At 36.8% G+C, this 26092-nt stretch overlaps 1 protein-coding gene across 1 annotated transcript in view; it reads left to right on the top strand.

Moving 5' to 3' along the window:
- Positions 1–26092, top strand: part of PIK3C3 (phosphatidylinositol 3-kinase catalytic subunit type 3) — a 138431-nt gene that overhangs the window by 4512 nt on the left and 107827 nt on the right. Inside the window, exons 3-4 of the mRNA XM_080821014.1 lie at positions 67–210; positions 8788–8917. Coding sequence (XP_080677140.1) covers positions 67–210; positions 8788–8917 — 274 coding nt within the window. The remainder of the gene's footprint in view (positions 1–66; positions 211–8787; positions 8918–26092) is intronic.

The following is a 26092-nucleotide window of genomic DNA, read 5'->3' as shown; positions in this document are numbered from 1 at the left end:
ACACCCACACACATATATATATTTTATTTTCTTAGTGTTATATTTATGTTGACTTTATTCCCATAGCTGGAATGAATGGCTGAAACTGCCTGTAAAGTACCCTGACCTGCCCAGGAATGCTCAGGTGGCCCTCACAATATGGGATGTGTATGGACCAGGGAAGGCAGTGCCTGTGGGAGGAACAACGGTTTCACTCTTTGGAAAATATGGGTAAGCATTTTTGTCTTCTCTCTAGGAGTGTTGGGAGAGCTTTTCTTTTTGCGAGAGCTTGAATAGTTTATACCCAGTCTGATTCTCTATGTTGTAGGAAGTGAAAACCTGTTTGGTACATATGATTCCTTCGTTCTCAAGACTGAATCTGACACATTTTCCTACGGGATATGCAGATAGATTAGTTAAGAAACCTACTGTTAGTGTTCGGTATTGTGATTTCCATTTGAAAACAGTCATTAGAAACTAGAATCTTCCTAGGAAAAAGAGGCTCTTTGGTGTATACTGTAACTTCATTGTTAATAGAAGGTTTTTGTTTTCTCAAAATAGTGACAGGACAATAAACAGTGTTAAAAAGCACAAATTTGCTAATAATGATTGTAATAGAAGAGTGTCAACTCAGTTTTTAAAAATTTTCAGGTAATAGGGGCACCTGGGTGGCTCAGTCATTAGACTTCTGCCTTCAGCTCAAGTCATGATCTGAGGGTCTTGGGATCAAGCCCCATGTTGGGCTCCCTGCTGAGAGGGAGACACAGTGAGAGAGGGAACACTCTCTCCCTCTCCCACTCCCCCTGCTTATGTTCCCTCTCTCACTGTATCTCTCTCTGTCAAATAAGTAAATAAAATCTTAAAAAAAATTTACAGATAATGGGAGCTAATCGTAAGGAAAAAAAAAAAAAGGAAAAAGGAGTAATCCTAGAGGGTATTTTTTCTCTTTCCTTTTTCTCTTGGAACAGAAGGATCACTAACTTAAGAGAGTTGGTGATTTCCTTTTTTTTTTTTTTTTTAAGATTTTATTTATTTATTTGAGAGAGAGAGAGAGAGAGCACGAGTGGGAGAAGGGCAAAGGGAGAGGGAGAAGCAGACTTCCTGCTGAGCAGGGAACCTGACTTGGGGCTTGATCCCAGGACCCTGAGGTCATGACCCAAGACAAAGGCAGACACCCAACTGACTGAGCCACCCAGGAGCCCTGAGAATTGGTGATATTCTATTATTCTTTTCTGTGTTTATTAATTGGAATTTTCCACTAAAGAACATGGTCATTCATCAAGTATTGAGTTACCTTGGTATACAGTTCATGTAAGAAAGACAGATGACTGTTTAATTTTTTTCCCCTTTACCAGTTTTAAGAATGAGTTGGTGTTCTGATAACTTGGATATTTGACTTTTTTTTTTCTTTTTGTTTTTAAATTTTGTCAAGGGCTTTTAGTCTTAAACATTTCTGGAATGTTTCAATTAATTGCTGTCTTTAGTCTTTATAATGCTCAAAAACTCCCATTTTTGGTTGGTAAGAGTCCCTTCAAGCTGATTCCATGTTTTTTTGATAGTACTCCAGAAGTCATTCATAGCTTCTTTGCTTTCTGGTGGGCAAGCTATTTCAGGCTCATTTGTCAATTTTCGACCCCAGAACTGGAATCTCTGAAAGAAGTCCTAATTCTTTTTTTTTTTTTTTTTGAAGATTTATTTATTTATTTGACAGAGAGAGACAGTGAGAGAGGGAATACAAGCAGGGGGAGTGGGAGAGGGAGAAGCAGGCTTCCTGTGGAGCAGGGAGCCTGATGTGGGGCTCGATCCCAGGACCCTGGGATCATGACCTGAGCCGAAGGCAGATGCTTAACGACTGTGCCCAAGGAGCCCTAATTCTTTTCAAGGTGAAATGGTAGAGAACTAAATCTGGTATTACTGAACTTAACTAGTTTTTGTCGATTTTGAAGTTGGAAAATTTTATCTCCTGAATTAATTTTCACATTATTAAATGTAAATGAATGTGATCATATTTTGATATGTTCATTTACTATTTGTGTATATGTTTCTGTGAATTGCTTTTTGATGTTCTTTGCCCATTTTTTTCAAGAATTGAAATATAATTCACATGCCATAAAATTCTGATTTTTGGTTTTTTTTTTTTTTTGAGTTGTTATTTTTCTCATCAATATGTAGGGGGTCTTTGTACATTAATGAAATTAACCTTTTGTATGTTACATGTTACAAATACTGTTTCCCGTGACTTTTTTTTTTGAATTAGTGTATATTTCTTTGCTATTCATTTATCTTCAATTATCATGTTGAATTGACCAGCTTTTATTTTTATGGCCTGTGAATTTAATGTTTTAGAAAGCCCTTTTCTATTTAAAAAAAAATATTTCTTTGTATGATTTTATGATTTCAGTTTTCTACCTTAAAATATTTGATTCCTCTAAAATCACTTTTGTGACTGCTTAGGTGGCGCAATCAATTAAGCATCCGATCTTGGTTTAGTCTCAGGTCATGATCTTGGGGTCCTGAGATAGAACCCTGCGTCTTGCTCTATGCTCCTGCTGAAAGTCTCCCTCCACCCCTCCCACTCATGTTCTCTCTCTCTCTCTCTCTCTCTCTCAAATAAATAAATAAATCTTGTGAAAGACACTCCCTGTCAAAGGAGTGATGTATTGGGAATCCACTTAAAAAAAAAAAGTCCAACAAATGGCTAGTTATTTGTCTTAACACTATTAAATTAGCCATTGTTTCCAAATATTTTGAAATGGTACCCTTATATGTTCAATTCATCAAGTACTGAAGTCTAAGAGAAACAGCATAGTCTATCAGATGGTGGTGGTTAGGCATGCAGGATGTCTAACTAGGTTATCTGGCTTCACATGCGACTCCTTTTAACGTCTGTATTTTTAGGCAGGTTATTTAATCTCCTTATGCCTCAGTTTCCTCATCGGTAAAATGATGTAAGAATAGTATTTACCTTATAGAGTAGTTTACGATGATAAATTACTGAAGACACGTAGTTAACTTAATGAATGTTTAGTAAATATTAGCTATTATTATTTCTGCACTATTCTGTTAGTTTTGAATACTATTATACTATAAAATGTTTTAATACTAGATGGCGATGATCTTCCTTATTTACCTGCCTTTTATAATTTCCCTGGGTATTCTGTTTTGTTAAATAAATTTTATTATTTCCTCAAATAGAAAAGCTCATTGTTATTTTGTTAGGAAATCATATTGAAATATATATGTTAATTAAGGAGAAAATTGACACCTTTTTAATATTGAATTTTTCCATCCAGAAATAGGGTGTGTCAGAAAGGCTTCAACTCGGGCGCCTGGGTGGCTCAGTGGGTTAAGCTGCTGCCTTCGGCTCAGGTCATGATCTCAGGGTCCTGGGATCGAGCCCCACATCGGGCTCTCTGCTCAGCAGGGAGCCTGCTTCCTCCTCTCTCTCTGCCTGCCTCTCTGTCTACTTGTGATCTCTCTGTCAAATAAATAAATAAAATCTTTAAAAAAAAAAAAAAAAAAAAAAAAAAAAAGAAAGGCTTCAACTCATGAATAAAACCTGGGTGTAATTTCCTTTAGAATAGCTTGGTTGCTTAGTAATATGAAGGTATTTTAGTTTAATGTTTTAACTATTAGATATTTATTATTGAAATACATGGAAGAACAAATTTAGACATAGTCTGACACATTAGATATAATTTGAGTAAAATAGCATGTTACAATAGATTGGAGATGTTAACAATACAGATGTTAAATCTGTATTGTTCCTTTTCCAGTGTGTTTGTTCCTTTTTACTTTACTTGGGTGGGTTTTGCTTGCCACACAGAAGAAAAATGGGCAACAGTTTATTACTCTTACTATATAGTTAGTAGTTAAATGTTCTTGAGAACAGTTACCAGCTAGACCTCTTGGTTTTTCCTCTTGGCTTCTTTATAAGTGATTTACCTTCTGGAATAATCAGCCAGAGGTTCCCTCATAAAAGCACCTTTTTCAGGACACTTGTGCATTTTAGATGACCTTAGGATGTAGTTTCAGGACACCCTGACTAGCCGGTAAGAGTGAGACAGCCAGAATTTCCACAGAAGTGCAGTGAAATGAACTACCTAAAGCCAACAAACTCTCAGGTTAACATTTGTGATGCAGTTTGACTTGACTTTTGGCAAGGTTTTGAAAAGTACATGAAGTCAGTAGTAATCAACCTATGACTAGGAAGCACCTGGTAAGCTAACTAGACAAGCGTCTTCCTGTGTTCTCTTTAAATTTGTTGAGAGTGTGATGGGGCCCGAGATTCAGCATTTTTAGTAAGCGTCCTGAGTGGTTCTGCAGACCTGTGGATCACAGTTTGCAAAACACTGCATTAACCTTTTCTTAGTAGTCTATTTGTCAGACATAGGCTTGCAGTTGTTTTCACAGTTTCTTTCTTGACTTTATCCCATTGCTCGCTTTATTTGTATTTCTGTATGAATCCCAGTAAAAGACAAATTCCTTTACCTCCCACCCAAACCATGCTGGAAACGTGCCTGGAAGATAAATCAGTAGTATTTGTTCCACTTTATGAAATAATTAAACCCCAGATATTTCCATGAATATAGTAGTAGCAATAAGTGGGACTTAAATTTCAATTCTGTCTTCTGATATTAAGTAAATTAAGACTTTGAATCTTAGAGAGTCATCGGTTTTCTGTTAACTGGACAATAGGTCACGCTGTCCCTCCATGTCCTGAACACCTGAGATGTCAGATGAACATGAAACATTTTGGAGAGTAGTACTGATTCTGTGACATTCCTTCACTTAGAGCAGGGTTTCTCAGATAGGAGTTGTTGACTTACTACTTTCAGAATTCCGGCCTTATCTCTGTACTAAGCGTACTCTTACATACATGGTTTTTTATTTGAACCAGCTCACTTCTTTTTTTAATTTTAATTTAGTTTGAAGCAAAAGCTTAATATCCCTAATACACATGGGAAGCAAGTATTATTTGACATTGATGGGTAAGAATAAAATAAATACAATGAGAATAACTGTTATTAGGTTTTAGAAATTGAAGGAAGAAAACTACAGTGAAATATAATAGTAAATGTATTTGATTTGCAAAATACATAAACAATATCTGCAGAGAAAGTCCTTTAATTAGAATGGTCCTTTTTGTGCCTAGTCAGATATTTAGCTCACTGTCGCTTAATTGAAGGTAAAAGATAAGGTGTTTACACAAACATTTTCTTTGTTAATCAGTCCAACTCCTACGTGGTTGTACGTCCTCAGTTAGCCAAATGATAACATCAGATTTTAATAGAGATTTCTGGACACTTTGAACAGTGGTGAAGGAATGCAGAAAAGCTTGATCACCTACTCCTCTTCCCTCCAGCCTGATGTTTATACTGACCTTCACCTCAGAAAAAAGCATAAGAAACTTGATGAAATTAAAATAACTCCTTTTTGGTGGGGCGCCTGGGTGGCTCAGCAGGTTAAGCCTCTGTCTTCGGCTCAGGTCATGATCTCAGGGTCCTGGGATTGAGTCCCACATGGGACTCTGCTCAGCAGGGAGCCTGCTTCCCTCTCTCTCTCTGCCTGCTTCTCTGCCTACTTGTGATCTCTCTCTCTGTCAAATAAATAAAATCTTAAAAGAACTCCTTTTTCTCTGTGTGTCCTGTGGCTTTTCCTTGAGGGTGCGAAGTGGGTTGCAGTGGCTACGAGCCCCGGAACCCCCTAACACAGGACAGGACTCTGTGTGCAGCTGCTAGTACTGGTGCTCTCTGCCGCTGGTCAGGATGTTCCCGGCGCTGTGGCAGGGTGCACACGTCTGCTTGGACTGCTGGGTCATGGCTGCTTCTCTGAAGGCTGGTCCTGACGTTCAGGGAGAGAAAGAAGCATCAGTCTTCTGGGTATCCTGAGCAGGAAGCCTGTGCAAATTTTCTTCCACCAACTATTAAAAATCATGTCATGGGCCACCACAGTTTTTTTGTGACTTAGGGAAATAGTGCTTTAGCTTATAGTTTCTTCAGATGTTTCTTGAACAATGACGTCACACCATTTGCTCCCCCACCTTTTTCCCTAAACAGTCCTGGTATGGACTTAGTAGCTTTTAAAAAGTGGTCTTCAGAGTGTGGAGTAGTTGTAGTATAGTATTGGGAACCTTGTGACTACCAAGTCTTATATATTTGCTAATGTCTCTTTGATATACTTTAGTCTGTGTGAAACAGTGCTTTTTGGAGTATAGTATAATTAATAATTGAAAGACTGATCTCTTAAGATACAGCTAGAATAACTAATTGTCTTCATTTTGGAAGTTTAGCTTGTGAGATTTCTAAGTAGCTAAAGAATGGATTGATCAGTAGGTTGAATTGGCAAAGAACCACAGGCAAGCTGCAGATTTCTCCTGCAGGTGTTTTTCCATATATGAGTTTGGAAGTCAGGGCAGTGGCTGCTGTTGTGGCTTGGCACTGGGAGTGGGAGCAGCAGCCACAGCTGTTGCTGGGGCTTCTGCTGGAGTCTGAAGGAGATCCTCCTATGCTGTTTCTTTTGTCTTGCCTGTTTGGCTTAATTTCCCAAGTGGACATGATGCTCTGAGTATCCTCTGGCTTGCCACCTGGAGGCTGTGTAACTCTGCAAAGGTTCCATTAGTGTCAAAAGAAAATAATATGTTCACTTGATTATTTGAGTCACTTGGCATCACCCCTACCCTCCACATCCCATATCCTTAAATCTTCTCTCCAGATCCATCCCAAGGCACCTAAATCATTTAGTAAACTGACTTCCTGCCAAGTGTACTTATTTTTGATTTAGTTACATTCAGCTAGTCACAGTATCCACTGGGGGACACAGAGGTAGAGAGAAGGAAGGGAGGCCTTCTGCTTCTCCAGGTACATTTAAGGATATTCATCTTAAAGTGGCATTACTGTTTCACTGTACCGAGTTTCCTAGGTACTAAGTGGGTCTACTTGATGTTGAATCTGTCCCTGAGTTGAAAAATCTTTATAAAAGGCTTACATATGGCTTTTTGTAATGTAACTTTTTTTGATCTTTCATATGATAAATAAATATTGAGAATTTTGATTCTTTACAACTAGTCAGTGTATTTTTTTTTTAAAGATTTTATTTATTTATTTGACAGACAGAGATCACAAGTAGGTGGAGAAGCAGGCAGAGAGAGAGAGAGAGGAGGAAGCAGGCTCCCCGCTAAGCAGAGAGCCCGATGTGGGGCTCGATCCCAAGACCCTGGGATCATGACCTGAGCTGAAGGCAGAGGCTTTAACCCACTGAGCCACCCAGGTGCCCCAATCAGTGTATTTTTTATTAAGCCTCCATTGGAAGCTTTTGCATGGTTGCTGGATAGCACCTATTATTGCCAGCCTTAGATATCTTACAACAAGTATGGCTATACCTTAACCTTATTGTGGTCATGAGCTTATAGTGATCACTTTATCACTCCCATTCTAATTGTTCATGGCATCATTGCTTATATACATTACACAATCAATGAAAATTTTCTTTATTGCCTTTGGAAAATCTGTAAAGAAATTTTCAATTAGAACATGATAGTAATGGTTTATAAACTTTATGTAAACCTTTTACAGTTAAAACTTCTAGATTACTATATCTACCATATACCTTATTTTAAAAATTATTAAATGCAAGAGTGTGCAAAATGGACTTACCTCCTCACCTGTGCACACCTGGAGTCTTATTCTTATCATTGCAGTCAGCAGCTTGCTCTTTGATTTTGGGAGGATATGAATAGAATTTATACTGTTTGAAAGGTCTTGTTTAAAAGAAAAAACACTTAAAAAAAAAAAAAAGAACACAGTAACAGAAGAACATCTGTAATCCCCCCTCCCCCAATAAAAAAACACTCAGATACTAAGCAGTAGCATATTTCAAAAGTTCATGTAAAGCTCCTTTACAAGTTTGCTCAACCTTTACTCTAGATCTTCTGGGTAGCTTTTTGAAGGAAAGTTGACAATCAACAGTCGTAGAATTTCTCACTTTAAAATAGGATCTCCATGTTCAGACTGAATTTTAACTGTATGTTAAATCTCTGATTTGTAGACATGGAAGCTTTTTCTCATGTGAATCTGTAATCGTATTCTGCTTAAGACATACCTCGTGGGCAAGAGAAGACGGGAGAGACATCAGCCTGTTCTTAGTGAACAGAAAATAGTAGCTAACATTTAACATTTAGCTAACGTTTAATGCCGGCACTATTCTAAGTACTTTTTACTTCTACCCGTCTGTTTAATTTTTCTAACAAGATGCAGATATATTCTTTATAATCTTACTTTATAGATTTATAGAGAAAACTGAGACACACAGGTTAGATAGTTTACCCAAGGTCGCATAGGTAATAGATGATAGATGGCATAGCTGGGATTCAGATCTCAGCATTTTTACTTTACAGTCTACTATGCTGAATTGTCATTTAAAGTGGAGAGTTATGAAATTACTTAAATTTTGGTTTCAGTCATTGTAAATGCGACATTCTTTCATTGGGTAGGAATTTAGTCTCTCATTTTTTCTAGGATCTCCACTGAAGTAATGAAGTGTGTGGTCCATCACTGAACTGTCTCTGTTTCTACTCTACCTTTAGAATTTCTGTAACAGTTCTATGTGGAGGAGCAAAGAATACCTTGTAAAAAGTGTTACATGGATTTTAGTTACTTAATTAATTGCTTTACAACCCACTGGAGGCTTCAAGGTTGGCAAGAGAGACATGCATTTTCCTTTGTGGAATTCTCTCTGTTTGGGAACTGAAATGTCCTGTAATGAACTGCATTAATTTACTTCTACCCTGAACATTCTCTTTTTGCCTAGCATGTTTCGCCAAGGGATGCATGACTTGAAAGTCTGGCCTAATGTAGAAGCAGATGGATCAGAACCCACAAAAACTCCTGGCAGAACAAGCAGTACTCTTTCCGAAGATCAGATGAGCCGCCTTGCCAAGGTAAAAAAGAAACTATCGAAACAGGTGGAAAGCTCTGAGTGATGCCTGCTGTAGTAGAAATTGACATTATGAATTGTCAGATCATTCTTTTGACTTAAATTTTTATTTTTTTTCTAAGATTTTATTTCTCCGAGAGAGAGAGAGAGAGAGAATGAGCATGAGGGGGGAGAAGGTCAAAGGGAGAAGCCGACTCCTCGGGGAGCTGGGAGCCTGATGCAGGACTTGATCCTGGAACTCTGGGATCATGACCTGAGCTGAAGGCTTAATCATCTGAGCCACCCAGGCATCCTAAATTTAATTTTTTAATAATAATTTAATTGGAATGATAATTCACATACCGTAAAATTCATTCTTGGAAAGTGTACAGTTTGGTGGTTTTTTAGTAAATTCACTAAAAGTTGAATTGTGTAGTCATGTCACTATTGAATTTTAGAACATTTTCATCAAAAATGTCACCATACACTCTACCTATTAGTGGTCAGTCCCCTTTCCCTCTGCTCTCTGGCCCCTGGCCTGGCAACTATTAATCTACTTTCTGTCTCTGTGGCTGCTTCTATTCTGGACATTTCATACAGATGGAATTATACAATATGTGGCCTTTTGTGTTTTTAATTCTGCCAGATTTGAGAACATAGAGTTTTTGGTGATACTTTCAAGGTGACTGCCTCCTTTTTTTGGTGACATAGTCTTAAAGATGCAAGTGTTACATGCTAGACATTCTTATGTTGCTTGGAAGTAACAATATATCACCAGCTTATGTTACTCTTCAATCTCAATTGTTCTCATACTTCCCCCACTTTTTTTTTTTTTTTTGTAAGCAGATTGAATTGTTACCTTTTTATTTAAAAATTGTTTTATTGTAGTGTTTTCATTTAGGAGAAAAGAAAAACTAGATTCAATTCTGTGCTTAAATCACAACACTATAACTTATTTTGTGAATATTTGTTCACAAAGCACTATGTCAGATACTGTGTAAAGATCCTTTTACGATTCTTTTAAGAGACTCTCTTTTAATTCTTAATGTAAATTTCCTTTGCAATCTTATTTGTATGGATGACTCTAATGCCTGGAGAAAGTTTTGATGCTAAGCATTTTATAGCTTGTTGCCTCAACCTACATATAGGAGAAATCTTAATTATAAAGAATAATTACTTGCATTAGCTTGGCTTTTTTTTTTCAACAAAAAAATTTTTTTTTTTTAAAGATTTTATTTATTTATTTGTCAGAGAGAGAGAGCGAGCGAGCGAGCACAGGCAGACAGAGTGGCAGAGGGAGAAGCAGGCTCCCTGTGGAGCAAGGAGCCCGATGTGGGACTCGATCCCAGGACGCTGGGATCATGACCTGAGCCGAAGGCAGCCGCTTAACCAACTGAGCCACCCAGGCGTCCCTCAACAAAAATTTTTTATTGTCAAGTTCATTCTCCATCTTTTCATATTGCTCTTTTATGGAAAAATCATGCCATAGTTTCCTCATAAGCTTTCTAACCAAATTACTGTTGTCAACTTCCCCTCCATAATTACATAAATAAAATTTATTTTCAGTATAGTTACTCCTTCTGAGATTTTGTTTACGTTCTTAAACGGGGTATAGGAAAGTTCTCAAGCTTTTCATGTGTTCATCAAGGTTCATTAGTGCACATTTGGTCATTAGTCATTAGTGCACATTTGCAGCTCTAGAAATGATGTCTATGCATATGCAGAGCTAAATGAGGTGTCAGGAAGAAGCTTTCTTAACATATTTGTCAATTGGTAGGAATCGTCTGCAGTCTTAGTTCTTTATATTGAAGAATATGGCAAGTTGGGTCCTAATTTTTTAAGAGATATTAACATTTATATGTTGTCTGTATTTCCCAGAGTATGTTAACAGTTTTCAAATAAGTCTTTATTCATTAGTTTATAAACCTTTGAAATGGGAATAAAAATTAATGAGAATGAGCATCTTACAGCTTTTTTGAGGCTAATTGGAGATGAACTCCTTCCAGAGTTCTTTGTTCCTTACTGAATTGTCCTTTTTACTTCTGATGGGAGACTTCAGAGCTTGCTCTGCTGGGACACCTTGCTTTAGTGTTACCTCAAGTTCCCCAGAGACTAAAGAGAAACCATTAAAACCAGTAATTACATTTCTTATATGGAAAAATACATCATGTTTGTAGCATTGCTGAAGGAACTGCTCCCCCTCTGAGGTCAACTCTTTCTCTTTCTTGGCACTTTGGGTTAATGTGCTGCTTTCTTTTCTGTATAGCAGTTGGTCATGCTGTGTGAGGTTTCAAAACCTGTTCTATCCCTGCTGCTGTAGAGGAAGAATGTGTTTTAAACAATGATAACTTAGGTTTGGTGCAATTGGGAAGTTTGGGTACTTGGAAGCACTTTTCAGTGGGAAGAGCACTGTAGTATGAGTCAGAGACTTGGCCATCCCACTGAATCGCAGAAAATAATTTCTGAGCCTGTAAAGTCAGAAGTTTACAATGGATGATTTCTGGGGTCCTGTGTAGCTATTCATATTCAGTTATTTTCAAAGTACTGAAATGGTGGGCAGCAGGGTGGCTCAGTTGGTTAGGCGTCTGCCTCTCGATTTCTGGTCAGGTCTTGATCTTGGGGTCCTGGGATGGAGCCGTGTGTTGGGTTTTGCACTCAATGGGGAGTCTGCTTGAGGATTCATTATCTCCCTCTGTTCCTCCCCCTGCTCATGTGCACACCCTCTCTCTTTTTTTCTCTCAAATAAATAAGTCTTAAAAAAAAGAAAGGTACTGGAATAGCAGTTTTATATATCTTATAGTAATTTTATAGTAATCACCTTAGTGGAGAATAAACATGTAATCATATATTTGCAGTTGTGAATGTGCTGTATTCATGTCATTCCTTTTTTTCTGCAATCTGTATGCTTAGAGTCTTAAGCATTACTCAGGACCTGCCTGGTGTGAATGATGTGGCTGTGCTCTTAAATCTGATTTTGTTGTTGTTGTTGTTTGATTAGTACCTGCTTCTTTAGATTTTCAGACTAGCTTCCTGAGTCTGTTTCCCTTGCCTTATACCAGAGAAAGTATACTTTGATACTTGTTATGTCTGAACTTAAAATTATACTTCCATATTTGTTTTGTTCTTAAATTGTGCCATAGTAGCTCTCTTTTCCTCTCATTTTCCTTCCACTCTCATTTTTCTGGTTCCACATTAAAAAGTTTGTTCAGTTAGATTGTGATTCTGTTCCTCAAAACACTTTGAAATTGTCTCTGGTACAATACATTTTTAAAAACCAGGAAATAATGTGTGCGCTTGTGTTTCCATTTTTATACAGAAGAAACAGATTTTTTTTCATTTATTTATATCTATTTATTTTATTTATTTATTTTTTAAAAAGATTATTTATTTATTTATTTGTCAGAGAGAGAGAGCGCGCGCGCGTGCGCGCAGAGGCAGAGAGAGAAGCAGGCTCCCTGCTGAGCAAGGAGCCCGATGCAGGACTCGATCCCAGGATGCTGGGATCATGACCTGAGCCGAAGGCTGCTGCTTAACCAACTGAGCCACCCAGGCGTCCCTATTTACTTATTTTTAAAAAGATTTTATTTATTTATTTGACAGAGAGCGACACAGCGAGAGAGGGAACACAAGCAGGGGGAGTGTGAAAGGGAAAAGCAGGCTTCCCGCTGAGCAGGGAGCCCGATGCAGGACTCAGGGATCATGACCTGAGCCAAAGGCAGACGCTTAAAGACTAAGCCACCCAGACGCCCCAAGGAACAGATTTTAGATTAACAGTATTCTTATTTCTAACACTACCATTTTAAGGAAATAAATGAGAAGAGGCTGAAGTGGTTAGAACTGAATAGTTTATTTCTTGTACTTTGATTTTCCAGCCAGTGAATTTACTCTGATTGTTTCTAATTGTTGAGAAGGCAGTTGGACTCAGAGTAGAAAGGTATACATAAATCTTAATAATAGCAAAGCGTAGTTACCATGCATTGTACCCATGAGCCAAAATAAATAGCATAGTGACAATTTTCAAACTGCTGTGTAAGAAAGTTTATTCAGTTACAGAAGTGCTTTAGTCTTGGCTGCCTGGGGATAATGGGACAAGATGACTGTGAAATGAAGATGAACTATTTAAATGGCTTGTGGAAAGATGGCGTTAGATAATTATTAAGCAAAGAACCTCAAACTCAAGCTGGACTAACTGTACTTATTCTGACTTATTGCTTGTTCAGCTATGAAGCTTGAATTATAACTGCAGTATGAATAACTGAAGTTTAAAAGCCTGATTTCTATGTTGACTATTTTTAAAAGTCAAATCCTTTCAGAAGGATTTTAGTGGAATTAACCTCTGTGATGATTTTACATTATACCTAGTTTTCATTTGAGTAAAGGAATGTGAGAAAAGGAAACAAAATGGGGCAGTCTTCAGTTTGGTTCTCATTTTTTATAAGTTAGATTTCTTAGACTTAGTAGGGGATAGGAAGAAATGAATGCATTAAAATAGACTCACCCCCCCCCAATTCTTCCTCATTATCTTTTTTTTAAACCCAGCTCTAAATTTTCCTAATTAATATTTACAAATATAGTATCTTTCTGTTTGAATTGATTTTTGACAATAATCAAAGGCCAGACCTCTTGAGCATTTACTCTCCTTTCATTGTCCATGACCCAGCCTTTTAATGATTGTGGACCTTACTTTAGCAAATGTGCCCATTGTTCCCATCTGCTCCGTTTTTTAGCTTGTCATATTGTAAGAGTTTTATGACTAGGATGCATATCCACCTGGGGTTTTGGATGTGACTACCAAGCTTCAGTGTTTGATTTATATTTGAATCCATGTCTTTAGACATGAAAGGTTAGTGCAAAAGCATGCTTCTCCACTGTCTCCTTTTCATTTTAGCAGCTCTGCTTGATGCCTTTGGAATGTGCTTTAGTTTCTGTCAATTTGATTAAGAGGAGGCAAAGAGAAAGTAACGACTAGATGAAAAATGCTTTGTGGTCTGTGTGACACAGATAGGTTGGGGCAAGTTGAGTATGTAGGTGAGCACTGCGATAGTGAAGTTGTGGTAAGATGAGGTGAAGTTTCAGGCTGACCCTCATAATGTCTGCATGGGATCAATCTGGGTCTCTGGGTCCAGGATCCAGACTTCAGGTTTATAGCAATAGAAACTGGATGTTTTTAGTTCATTGAGGAATAATTAGTGTCTTGAGAATAGGCTCATGCCAATCGATTTGAAAGGTTATTTATAATCTAGAGCTGTACTGACCAAAATAAAAGCCATAATTCACATGTGGCAATTTAAGTTAATTAGAATTAAATAAGGTTAAAAATTCAGTTGCTTTGTTACCGTAATCACATTTCAAATGCTCATTTGCCACATGTGGCCAGCAGCTATTGGTCAGTACAGATACGGTGTATTTCCATTATTGCCAAATGGTCTATTGGACAGCACTGGTCTAGAGTGCCAACTTACTAATTTGTAATGGGTTAGTAACCGTATTATTATCTTTCTGGTAACTATATTACTTGTGTCTGCTACCCAGGATGCGTTTTTTTAAGATACCTTGGAAATTAAATTAGTCTTCAGGAGATTGTTGATTTCTTAGTGAGCCATGAAGGAGCTAGCCTGAAGGAACTAGAAACTGCCGTGAGATATTTCAGTTTGGGAGAATCTTAAAAGGACCTTCTCTCTTGAATCTTTTTAGTTACAGGATTACTTGAATATGCCGTCTACACTCCTTCGACATATTATCGTGGTTACAAAATGATCCTTTAAAATTGAGATTGAGGTAACAGGAAATTTTCTCATGACATAACTTTGTGAAGTGGGATTGAGGCTATTTATTTTAAATTATTTTATAGTACTCTTTGACCTGCTGAAACATTTGTCCTTGAAAGAAAATATTTTACATTGAATGGATTACATTGAATGGGTACTAGTCTAGGGGCATTAATTAGAGGGGATTTTTATGTTAAATATGTGGAAAAGTCCCCTTTTTAATGTTTTCATAAAAATTTATTCGATATAAAGGACTTTATTCTAAGATTGTGTTCTTTTGGTGTTTTTGAGTATTAAAATGTCTCATTTGATAGTAGCACTTAAAAAATGACTTTACTTGGCAAAATAAAATTTGGGAACATTCATAAGTAAAAATTTTAGTTGACATGCAATATTATATTGGTTTCAGGTGTGCAACATAGTGATTTGACATTTATATGCTTTAAGAAATGCTCACGGTGATAAGTGTAGTCACCCAACACTATTTATTATCCCTCTTTGTCTCCACCACCATCACCTGCTCTATTGAAGGCATACTTCTGTATGTTGGAGACCAAAAAAAGGTACTACTAGGTTGATGCTATTGTTACTATTAGTGCCATTATGAGTAATAATAATACTAATAATGATAATCACCTTACATGTATAAAGTGTTTTTTTGTTTTTGTTTTTGTTTTTAAGATTTATTTATTTATTTGACAGACAGAGATCACAAGTAGGCAGAGAGGCAGGCAGAGAGAGGAGGAGGAAGCAGACTCCCCGCTGAGTGGAGAGCCCAATGTGGGGCTTGATCCCAGGACCCTGGGATCATGACCAGAGTCGAAGGCAGAGGCTTTAACCCACTGAACCACCCAGGCGCCCCAATGTATAAAGTGTTTTAATACCTACAAAGCCTTTTAGTGTAGATTGAGGACTAAAATGGAGCAGTAATTAAAATCATGACTTTGAATATGGATTTTCATTTAGATTTCAGTTGTCTCTTGTTGTGATCTTAGATTAGCTACTTAACTTTTTCTAAGCCATGAAATCTTCATCTGTACAATAGTAATAATAGTTAACATCTACTTTTTTGAATTATTGTGAAGACTAAATATAAATGAGATAAACTATTTAAAAGATTTGATATTGCTAGATATCACTGAGCACTAACAAATGTTAGCTGTTGTTATTACTTATGTGCTTTCATTTGATTTTAATGAGTATAATGATTGGACTTGTAACATACATTGCTTTTAAACTCCTGAGAAAATGGAAGCTTAAAGAAGCTAAATGATTCATTTAAGGTATCATGTTTGGTAAGCTGAACCAGGACCTAAATTCAGGTCTTTAAATTCTTCATGTAAATGTTTTTCCGAAGATAAGTATCTGACTTTTTTTTTTTTTTTAAAGATTTTATTTATTTATTTGACAGAGAGAGAGAGAGATCACAAGTAGGCAGAGAGGCAGGCAGAGAGAGGGAGGAAGCAGGCTCTCCGCTGAGCGGAGGGCCTGATGCGGGGCTCGATCCCAGGACCCTGAGATCCTGACCTGAGCCGAAGGCAGAGGCTTAACCCACTGAGCCACCCAGGTGCCCCCAAGTATCTGACTTTTTTTAAGATTTAAGGCTTGTGAAGGATTTGTTTGTATGGAGAATATGTTTTCTTATCAGGGAGATAAAAATTGAAAATGGGGAAAAGGCAGAGGGAGCTTGAAACTGCACGTATATACCTGGAGGTCCACATGTAGGGCATAAAAAATGGTGCCTGGGAACTTAGTAAATAAGGATTTGCCTATGGTCAGTGAGTACCCATTGCAAACATGTGCTATGAATGAAGTTATAAACAAATTTATTTTGGAACTCGAAAGAGTAAGTGAGGGGAGGAGCAGAGGGAGGGGGATAAGCAGACTTCGCTGAGCGCAGAGCCCCATGTGGAGCTTAATCCTGTGACCCCAAGATCGTGACCTGAGCCAAAATCAAGAGTCTGATTCTTAACTGACTGAGCCACCCAGGCACCCCGAGTTATAAACAATGCTTGTGGCTTCAGTTGTCACCAATGCATAGGTTAACAGCAATAAATAACAGTCACTCTTAAGATTTCTTTCACCCACAGACCTCAAATGACTAAGGTTTAGTAAGAAAAGAAACATGACAGTGAAAGAGGGTGTGTGTTGTTCAAAGAAACAATACGGTAGGAACTTCAGGGTACAACTGGATGTGAGAATCCTTTGCTAAAGATAGAAGAGGAAAACAGATGCTGATAAAATTGTGGAAATATTTTAGAGCTGTGGAGGGGAAGGTGCTGGTAGTTTCTTTGTGTGATCACAAAAAATGATGCAGCTAGAAAATTAGTGGCAATGTAAGTCTCATTTGTTCAGCCCAGGCTTTTGTCAAATTGCTTAATCACAGGGTAATTTTTTAGAAGGTTAAGGAAACAAAGTGTGGCTACTCTAGCACTAAATTATAGCCAGTATGAAGGAACCAGTTGGTGAAAGGGGGGAAAATAGGAACTTTGGAAAAAAAACTAAGGATATCACATTATACATCGAGATTGCAGTTATAACCAAGGAATGGAATAATGGATTGAATTTGGGGTTAGTCTTGGACTCTGAGAAAACAGTTTCAACAAGAGTAGAGAAAGGCAAGCCACTCAGATGCCCCAGAATATTTATATTTTAAGTATAAATTTTATTTTATTTTATTTCAAAGTCATTAAAATCATATGGAAGAAGGGGGTCTATGTGAGATAACCCAATTGAAATAGTTTTATCTTCCCCATCAGAGTATTCTTCAGCCTAAGGGAGTTAACTAAATAAGTTAAGCGGTAATTGAACCCCAAGACTGGTGAGAAGAGGTAGTGAGAAGGCACACACAGACTGTAGACTCATTCAGTTTTTCCAGTCCTTGCAAGTTAAATGCCTGGGTTTTAAAGTTATGTGTACTGTTAAGTTTTTAATTTCTTTTTAAGATTTTGTTTATTTATTTGACAGAGAGACAGTGAGAGAGGGAACACAAGCAGGGGGAGTGGGAGAGGGAGAAACAGCCTTTCCGCTGACCAGGGAAAACTTGGTTCTCCAAGTTTTAAATTTTTTTTTATTATTTTTTTAAAGATTTTATTTATTTATTTGACAGACAGATCACAAGTAGGCATAGAGGCAGGCAGAGAGAGAAGGGAGGAAGCAGGCTCCCTGCTGAGCAGAGAGCCCGATGCGGGGCTCGATCACAGGACGCTGGATCATGACCTGAGCCGAAGGCAGCGGCTTTAACCCACTGAGCCACCCAGGCGCCCCAAGTTTTAAATTTTTTTATAAATTCAATTAATTTTTAAAAATTCAACACATAAAATAATGTAATAGACATCTATGTATTCATTGTCAAGATTGAACATTTAACATTTTGCCTTGTTTCACGTTGTTTTAGAAAAGATTTAAGGGGAACCTGGATGGCTCATTTGGTTAAGTGTCTGCCTTCAACTCAGGTCATGATCCCAAGTCCTGGAGTTGAGCCCTGCATTGGGGGCAGGGTCCCTGCTCAGTGCGGAGTCTGCTTCTTCCTCCACCCCTCCCCACCCACCTTGTGCTCTCTCTCAAATAAACAAATAAAATCTTTAAAAAAATTCTTTTTAAAATCACAGATATTTGTTAAAACTTCCCTCATTTTTTTGTTTTGTAATTTACATTTTAAACTTAATGTTGTTCTTGAGGTTTATCCATGTCAGAATATGCAGTGCTTTGCTTGAGTGCTTTCATTTAAACTACTGTGTAGTATTCCATTGGATAAGTAAATTAGTTTATTTGTTCTCCCAACAATTTCAGTTTTTTGTATTACTTACAGGGCTGAAGTGAATGCTATTTCATATTCTACCTTATGCCCACAAGTGATTTCTTTAGGGTAGAAATTTAGGAGTGAAATTGCAAAGATGACCATCTATACATTTTCTTTTCCAAATTTCAGGTGGTTTTTGTTGCTATTGTATATGTCTTCTAAAGACTGTGTTTTTAGATTGGTAAAGAGGGAATAAGTAGGAATTTTGGAATAATACTGATGTCTTTTCATTAATCTTATATTGAGCAACATTTCTGAACTCATTGTTTCTAATAGTTTGTCTAATGGTTTCAATAATACTGATTTCTTTTCATTAATCTTATATTGAGCAACATTTCTGAATTCATTGTTTCTAACAGTTTGTCTAATGGTTCTTTTGACCTTTCTATGTGATAATGACCTATAAATAATGTTTATTTCTTTCATTTGTGTTTTTCTTCTATGACTGGTACATGAAACTCTGATATAGTGTCTAACAGAAACAGTAGTGGAGGCATCCTTGTTTTGTTCCTGACTTTAATGAAAATGCTTCTTACATTTAACCATGTGATAAGATGTTGGCTAATACTTCTTTTATAGTACCAAAACTTTATATGATGCCTGAGTGTTGAAACTTACCAAAACAATTTTAGGACCCTTTTACCATATTTTGTTTCCAAAACAGTTAATGTAGTAGGCCTGAGGCTGCCATCTTTAGGAGGTCCTGCTTGCAGGGATGGCTCTCAGCTGATGTTTGAGAGCTTAGCTTTTGAAACATTCCCTAAGTGGTATAGATGTTTGTGCGTAGGCTGTCTGTATGTTGTGATTGATGGTGAATACCTGCTTTCTTCCTGGGAACCTAGAACTTAGGTAGTTGAAAGCAGAGAACGCTTGTGTGACCAGCCCCTGATAAAAATCTCTAATCTCAGCTTCAAATGGGCTTTCTTAGGCTGTATTTTTCTTTATAGAGAAAGAAGCTTTTTCAAGTATGTTACTTTTCGGGCAAGGCGGGGAAATTATAGGAAGCCTGTGTATGGATTTTCCCCAGACCCTGCCTTGTCTTTTTTTCTTACTCAACCATCTAGCTGTATATTCTTACTGTGTTGATGTGATAAATCTTAGCTGTGATTACAGCTGCCTCTGAGTCTTGTGCGTTTGCTGATTTGGGGAACCCCTGATACACTTAATAATGTAAAGTATTACACTAATAGGTATTCTGTGTTAAACTGTTCTTATGTTCTTGGAATCATGATATGTTTTGTTTTTAAGTATTTAATTTATTTATTTGAGAGAGTGCCTATGAGCAGGGGTAGGAGCAGAGGGAGAGATGCGAGTGGACCCTGATGCAGGGCTTGGTCTCACAACTTTGAGATCTTGACCCAAGCTGAAATCAAGAGTCAGATGCTCAGTTGGCTGAATCACCCAGACGCCCCGATGTGTTCTGTATGTATGTATGTATGTTAAAGATTTTATTTACTTTTTTGTCAGAGAAAGAGCGCACAAGCAGGGGGAGCGGCAGTCAGAGGGAGAAGCAGGCTGTCTACAGAGCAAGGAGCCCAGTGTGGGACTTGATCCCAGGACCCTGGGATCATGACCTGAGCTGAAGGCAGACGCTTAACCAACTGAGCCACCCAGGCACCCTGATTTTTTTTTTTTAATTGCTTGACTCAGTTTGCTAATTTTCTGCTGAAATTTTGCGTATATATTTATAAGTAAGAATTGCCCATCGCGCTCCTTTCTTTGACTTTCTTTCTCTAATTTTAATAATTACGGTCATACTGTTCTCAGCGGCTTTGTTGATCCAGATTGTAAAATCACTTGGGTTTGAAAAAGGGGAATACAGTAGGAAGAATTACTCTACCCAGTATTAAGATATATATATATATATATATGGTCATCATGTCTTGTTCTTTTCTTTGTGTTTTGATTCCTTGATTTATGTTTTATTTTTTATGTCATTGTTTTATTTTGACATAGTCATTTTATTTCTAATACTATATTATCTGAATTTCTGATGGATGTATTCCAATTCTTTGTTATGACTATTGATTTTAGCTTTTCATTGGATTGTAATTATAGATTGGAAATTTACCTTTTGTGAGGCTTGCCTTTCTAAGTTGTTATACCTATTTTACTGTTATTCATATGTTTTAGCTGTTTGTTGTATGAGGATTTTCACTTTATCTTAGTCTTTCACATTATTGAAATTGGAACTCAAACCCAGTGTTATTTGCTTATCTGCTCTTGATGTTAGATATAGAGAACCTATATTGGAAAACTAAGATTGGCAAGTGTTTTGGTTTTTAGAAGTATGATTAAAGAAATGAGTTTTGTTATACGCTGGACATCATTTCTGGTTATAAATCTAGGACTCTTTATCAAACTGAGGATTTAAATGTGAACTTTGCATAATGGTATTTTCTGGTTAGGTTTTAGACATCTGAGAAACATGGAATTATCCAAAGAGGTGTTTTTTGGAAAATGAAGGCATTATCTTTTATTTTGTACTTTTAAAATTAATAGAACTATCAAAACTGGTGGAAGATTTAAATAGTAATGAGATATATTATAACTGGGTAGAAAGACTGGCCGTCAAATCTCCTGATTATAGCTGTCACAGTGGCTCAGTGTATAACCAGCTAATTCTGTATTTGTGGATATTTTTCATTGGTAAAGTGATTAGTTGGACTCTCTCTGTTTTGGAATCATAAAAATGAAATTATTGTTATTATTATCATCATCATCACAATGAAAAACAAATAATAATGAGTATAGTAGAAGTGATGTCATGCTCTCAAAAAATGAGACACCCACTTATGTTTTTTGTTTGTCATAATAATACATTTTAGTGACAAGAAACCAGGAACAACAACAACAAAAAACCTCCTTTTTAAAAATGTCTACATTTTGGGGAAAGGAAAGCAGTGGTCAAAAGTGTTAATGGAGAGATTTGTTACTTTAAAAAGGAAAGAACAGAATCCTGCTATAAAATTTGTTAGGCAGAAGCATCTCACTTTGGTTTATTCCTTCCTCAGATCTTTTGTAAATGACAATAATAAACAGAATTATGATGACAGCTGCTGAAATTATTCAAGGCTATGAAACTTGTTCAGTGGCACCACTGACATCATCAAAAATTCCTCTTAGCTGTAGGTTTTTATATAAATAATAGGTGTAACTTTTATAAACATAGCTTATTTGATTTGATTCTCTGTTGCAATTCTTTTTTTGTCATAAAAGAAGGATTTGGGAATCTCTTACACATTTATTCCTAATGATACATGGTAGAATCTTCTTTATCAATCACTTTGGTTTGCTTACTGTTGTCTAATACTGTCAAAGCTTTTAGATTTGTCTTGAAAGCATTGGTAGCAAATAGACTAAATTAGTTTTTGTCAGTGTTAAGATTGAGCCCTAAAAGAATATTGATTGATGTTCTATAAATCTGTTGTCTGTCTTTACAGCTATGGTTTCTGCCAGAAAAATAGGAAGTAACATGCTTTTAAGACTAGATTAATCTCTGAGAAGTTTAACTGAATGAAACTTTTATGATACAAAAGCCACTCTTCCTGAGTAAGATTTACATGTAAAGTTTCAAAGTAAAATTGAAGATTTGTAGCTAAGACTTCATTAATCAGGAGGATAGAGACTCCTGTGCTTCCTAAAAATTAAATACATATGCGTATGTAACAAAGACACTAACACACACACACACACACACACACACAGAGCTTCTTAGTAGTTTAAGTGAATTCTTAAATACAACTATATTTGGTCTTGAATTATAAATTACTGTATAGTTTGTATTTAATTTGATATAAATAGGAATCATTGTCTTACGTTTATTGAAGAATTGTGCATTTTAACAATAGAAATTTATGAGCCATAGTGCATCATGTGAATGCATTAGCTGACCTATAATGATATTCTATTCAATGAATATTTATTAATTTAGCTCAGTTCCAGTCTAGACTCAGGGAAGTGTTATACTTGAAAGAGTTATGTTTTGGCCTTTAACTTCAGGGAATTTAGAGGAAGAAGATAATGAAATAGTTGAATTAAACAGCACTTATATAGTCATGCTGGAGAAAAATAGTCTTGTGTGTGGTAGTAGCAAGTACTTTTATTGGTCAATATTCTCACAAATGTTTCAAGAGAGAAATTTTGAAATTTCACATAGGCTCTGTGAATCTGAAAGTTCTCTTTCTAGTGACAGAGTGGACTTGGTTTTTTTTTGTTTAATATTCCAGGAGCTGGAAAAAAAAATACAACTTTGCCATTTTATCCCCCTTAGTTTCCCTAAGAGAGCATATGTGTATCTGGCTCAAGCATCATCTATTCTATAGCTACTTTTTTGGAAGGAAAATCCATTTATCTTGTAACTCTCCTCTTAAGGTTTCTTGACATGAGTAAGGTTTGATACATAAAGCCTATAAATTTCTCTATATAAGAGTTTTTAGTAACCACGTATTAAAAAATGGTAGTTTTAAATTTATACAGTTTTTTAGTTGGACCTAGTTGAAAGGTTTTTGGAAGAAACAATTTGAGAGAGAACAATTACATTGATGCCTGGTTTCCATTTTAGTAGCTCAAATTAATCAGATAGTTCTTTTTTGAGTTTTTATTATGAGGTGAAATAACTTCATATAACATCTTTTTTTTTCTAAATTTTTATTTTTATTAACATATAATGTATTATTAGCCCCAGGGGTACAGGTATGTGAATCATCAGGCTTACACATTTCACAGCACTCAACAGCACATACCCTCCCCAATGTCCATAACCCAAAAACCCTCTCCCTACCCCCTTCCTCCGGCAACCCTCAATTTGTTTTGTGAGATTAAGAGTCTCTTATGGTTTGTCTCCCTCTCGATCCCATCTTGTTTCATTTTTTTTCCTTCCCTACCCCCAATGACACCCCTCCCTGCTTCTCAAATTCCTTATATCAGAGAGATCATATGATAATTTTCTTCCTCTGATTGACTTATTTTGCTCAGCATAATACCCTCTAGTTCCATCCACGTTGTTGCAAATGGCAAATTTCATTTCTTTTGATGGCTGCATAGTATTCCATTGTATATATATACCACGTCTTCTTTATCCATTCATCTGTTGATGGACATCTAGGTTCTTTCCATAGTTTGGCTATTGTGGACATTGTTGCTATAAACATTCAGGTGCATGCGCCCCTTTGGATCCCTGCATTTGTATCTTTAGGGTAAATATCCAGTAGTGCGATTGCTAGGTCCTAGGGTAGCTCTGTTTTCAACTTTTTGAGGAACCTCCATACTGTTTTCCAGTGTGGCTGCACCAGCTTGCATTCCCACCAACAGTGTAGGAGAGTTCCCTTTTCTCTGCATCCTCACCAGCATCTGTCGTTTCCTGACTTGTTAATTTTAGCCATTCTGATTGGTGTGAGGTGGTATCTCATTGTGGTTTTGATTTGTATTTCCCTGATGCCGAGTGATGTGGAGCACTTTTTCATGTGTCTGTTGGCCATCTGGATGTCTTCTTTGCACAAATGTCTTTTCATGCCCTCTGCCCATTTTTTGATTGGATTATTTGTACTTTGGGTGTTGAGTTTGATAAGTTCTTTATAGATTTGGGATACTAGTCCTTTATCTGATGCGTCATTTGAAAACATCTTCTCCCATTCTGTCAGTTATCTTTTGGTTTTGTTGGCTCTTTCCTTTGCTGTGCAAAAGCTTTTGATCTTGATGAAGTCCCAATAGTTCATTTTGCCCTTGCTTGCCTTACCTTTGGCGATGTTTTTAGGAAGAAGTTGCTGTGGCTGAGGTCGAAGAAGTTGCTGCCTGTGTTCTTCTCCAGGATTTTGATGGATTCCTTTCTCACATTGAGGTCTTTCATCCATTTTGAGTCTATTTTTGTGTGCAGTGTAAGGAAATGGTCCAGTTTCATTTTTCTGCATGTGGCTGTCCAATTTTCCCAACACCATTGGTTGAAGAGACTGTCTTTTTTTTATTGGTTATTCTTTCCTGCTTTGTCAACCATTGAGTTGAGGGTCTATTTCTGGGCTCTCTTTTCTGTTCCACTGATGTATGTGTCTGTTTTTGTGCCAGTACCATCCTGTCTTGATGATGACAGCTTTATAATAGAGCTTGAAGTCTGGAATTGCGATGCCACCAACTTTGGCTTTCTTTTTCAACATTCCTCTGGCTATTCAAGGTCTTTTCTGGTTCAGTATAAATTTTAGGATTATTTGTTCCATTTCTTTGAAAAAAATTGATGTGATTTTGATAGGGATTGCATTAAACATGTAGATTGCTTTAGGTAGCATAGACATTTTCACAATATTTGTTCTTCCAATCCATGAGCATGGAACAGTTTTCCATTTCTTTGTGTCTTCTCAGTTTCTTTCATGAGTACTTTATAGCTTTCTGAGTACAGATTCTTTGCCTCTTTAGTTAGGTTTATTCATAGGTATCCTATGGTTTTGGGTGCAATTATAAATGGGATACTTAATTTCTCTTTCTTATCTCTTGTTATTGGTGTATAGAAATGCAACTGATTTCTGTGCATTGATTTTATATCCTGACACTTTACTGAATTCCTGTACAAGTTCTAGCAGATTTGGAGTGGAGTCTTTTAGGTTTTCCACGTAAATTATCATATTGTCTACAAAGAGTGATAGTTTGACTTCTTCTGTGCCTATTTGGATGCCTTTAATTTCTTTTTGCTGTCTGATTGCTGAAGCTAGGACTTCTAGTACTATATTGAATAGCAGTGGTGATAATGGACATCCCGGCCATGTTCCTGACCTTAGTGGAAAAGCTCTCAGTTTTTCTCCGTTGAGAATGATATTCACCGTGGGATTTTCATAGATGGCTTTGATGATAATTAAGGTATTTACCCTTTATCCCTACACTTTGAAGAGTTTTGATCAGGAAAGGATGCTGTACTTTGTCAAATGCTTTTTCAGCATCTATTGAGAGTATCATATGGTTCTTGTTCTTTCTTTTATTAATGTATTGTCACATTGATTGATTTGTGGATGTTGAATCAACCTTGCAGCCCTGGAATAAATCCCAATTGGTCGTGGTGAATAATCCTTTTAATGGACCTTTGAATCCTATTGGCTAGTATTTTGGTGAGAATTTTCACGTCTGTGTTCATCAGGGATATTGGTCTGTAATTCTCTTTTTTGATAGGGTCTTTGTCTGGTTTTGGGATCAGGGTCATGTTGGCTTTATAAAATGAGTTTGGAAGTGTTCCTTCCATTTCTATTTTTTGGAACAGTTTCAGGAGAATGGGAATTAATTTTTTAAATGCTTGGTAGAATTCCCCTGGAAAGGCATCTGGCCGTGGCCTCTTGTTTGTTGGGAGATTTCTGATGATTGCTTCAATCTCCTTACTGGTTATGGGTCTGTTCAGGATTTCTATTTCTTCCTAGTTCAGTTTTGGTAGTTTATACGTCTCTAGGAATCCATCTGTTTCTTCCAAATTGTCAAATTTGCAGGCGTGTAGTTGCTCATAATATGTTCTTATAATTGTTTGTATTTCTTTTGTGTTGGTTGTGATCTCTCCTCTTTCATTCATGGTTTTATTTATATGGGTCCTTTCTCTTTTCTTTTTGATAAGTCTGGCCAGGGGTTTATTTATCTTATTAATTCTTTCAAAAAACCAGCTCCT

Source organism: Martes martes (assembly GCF_963455335.1).
Source record: "Martes martes genome assembly, chromosome: 13".
In the NCBI taxonomy this organism is placed as follows: domain Eukaryota; kingdom Metazoa; phylum Chordata; class Mammalia; order Carnivora; family Mustelidae; genus Martes; species Martes martes.
The sequence above is the reverse complement of the archived record's forward strand: the minus strand, read 5'-3'. Positions and strand labels throughout refer to the sequence as shown.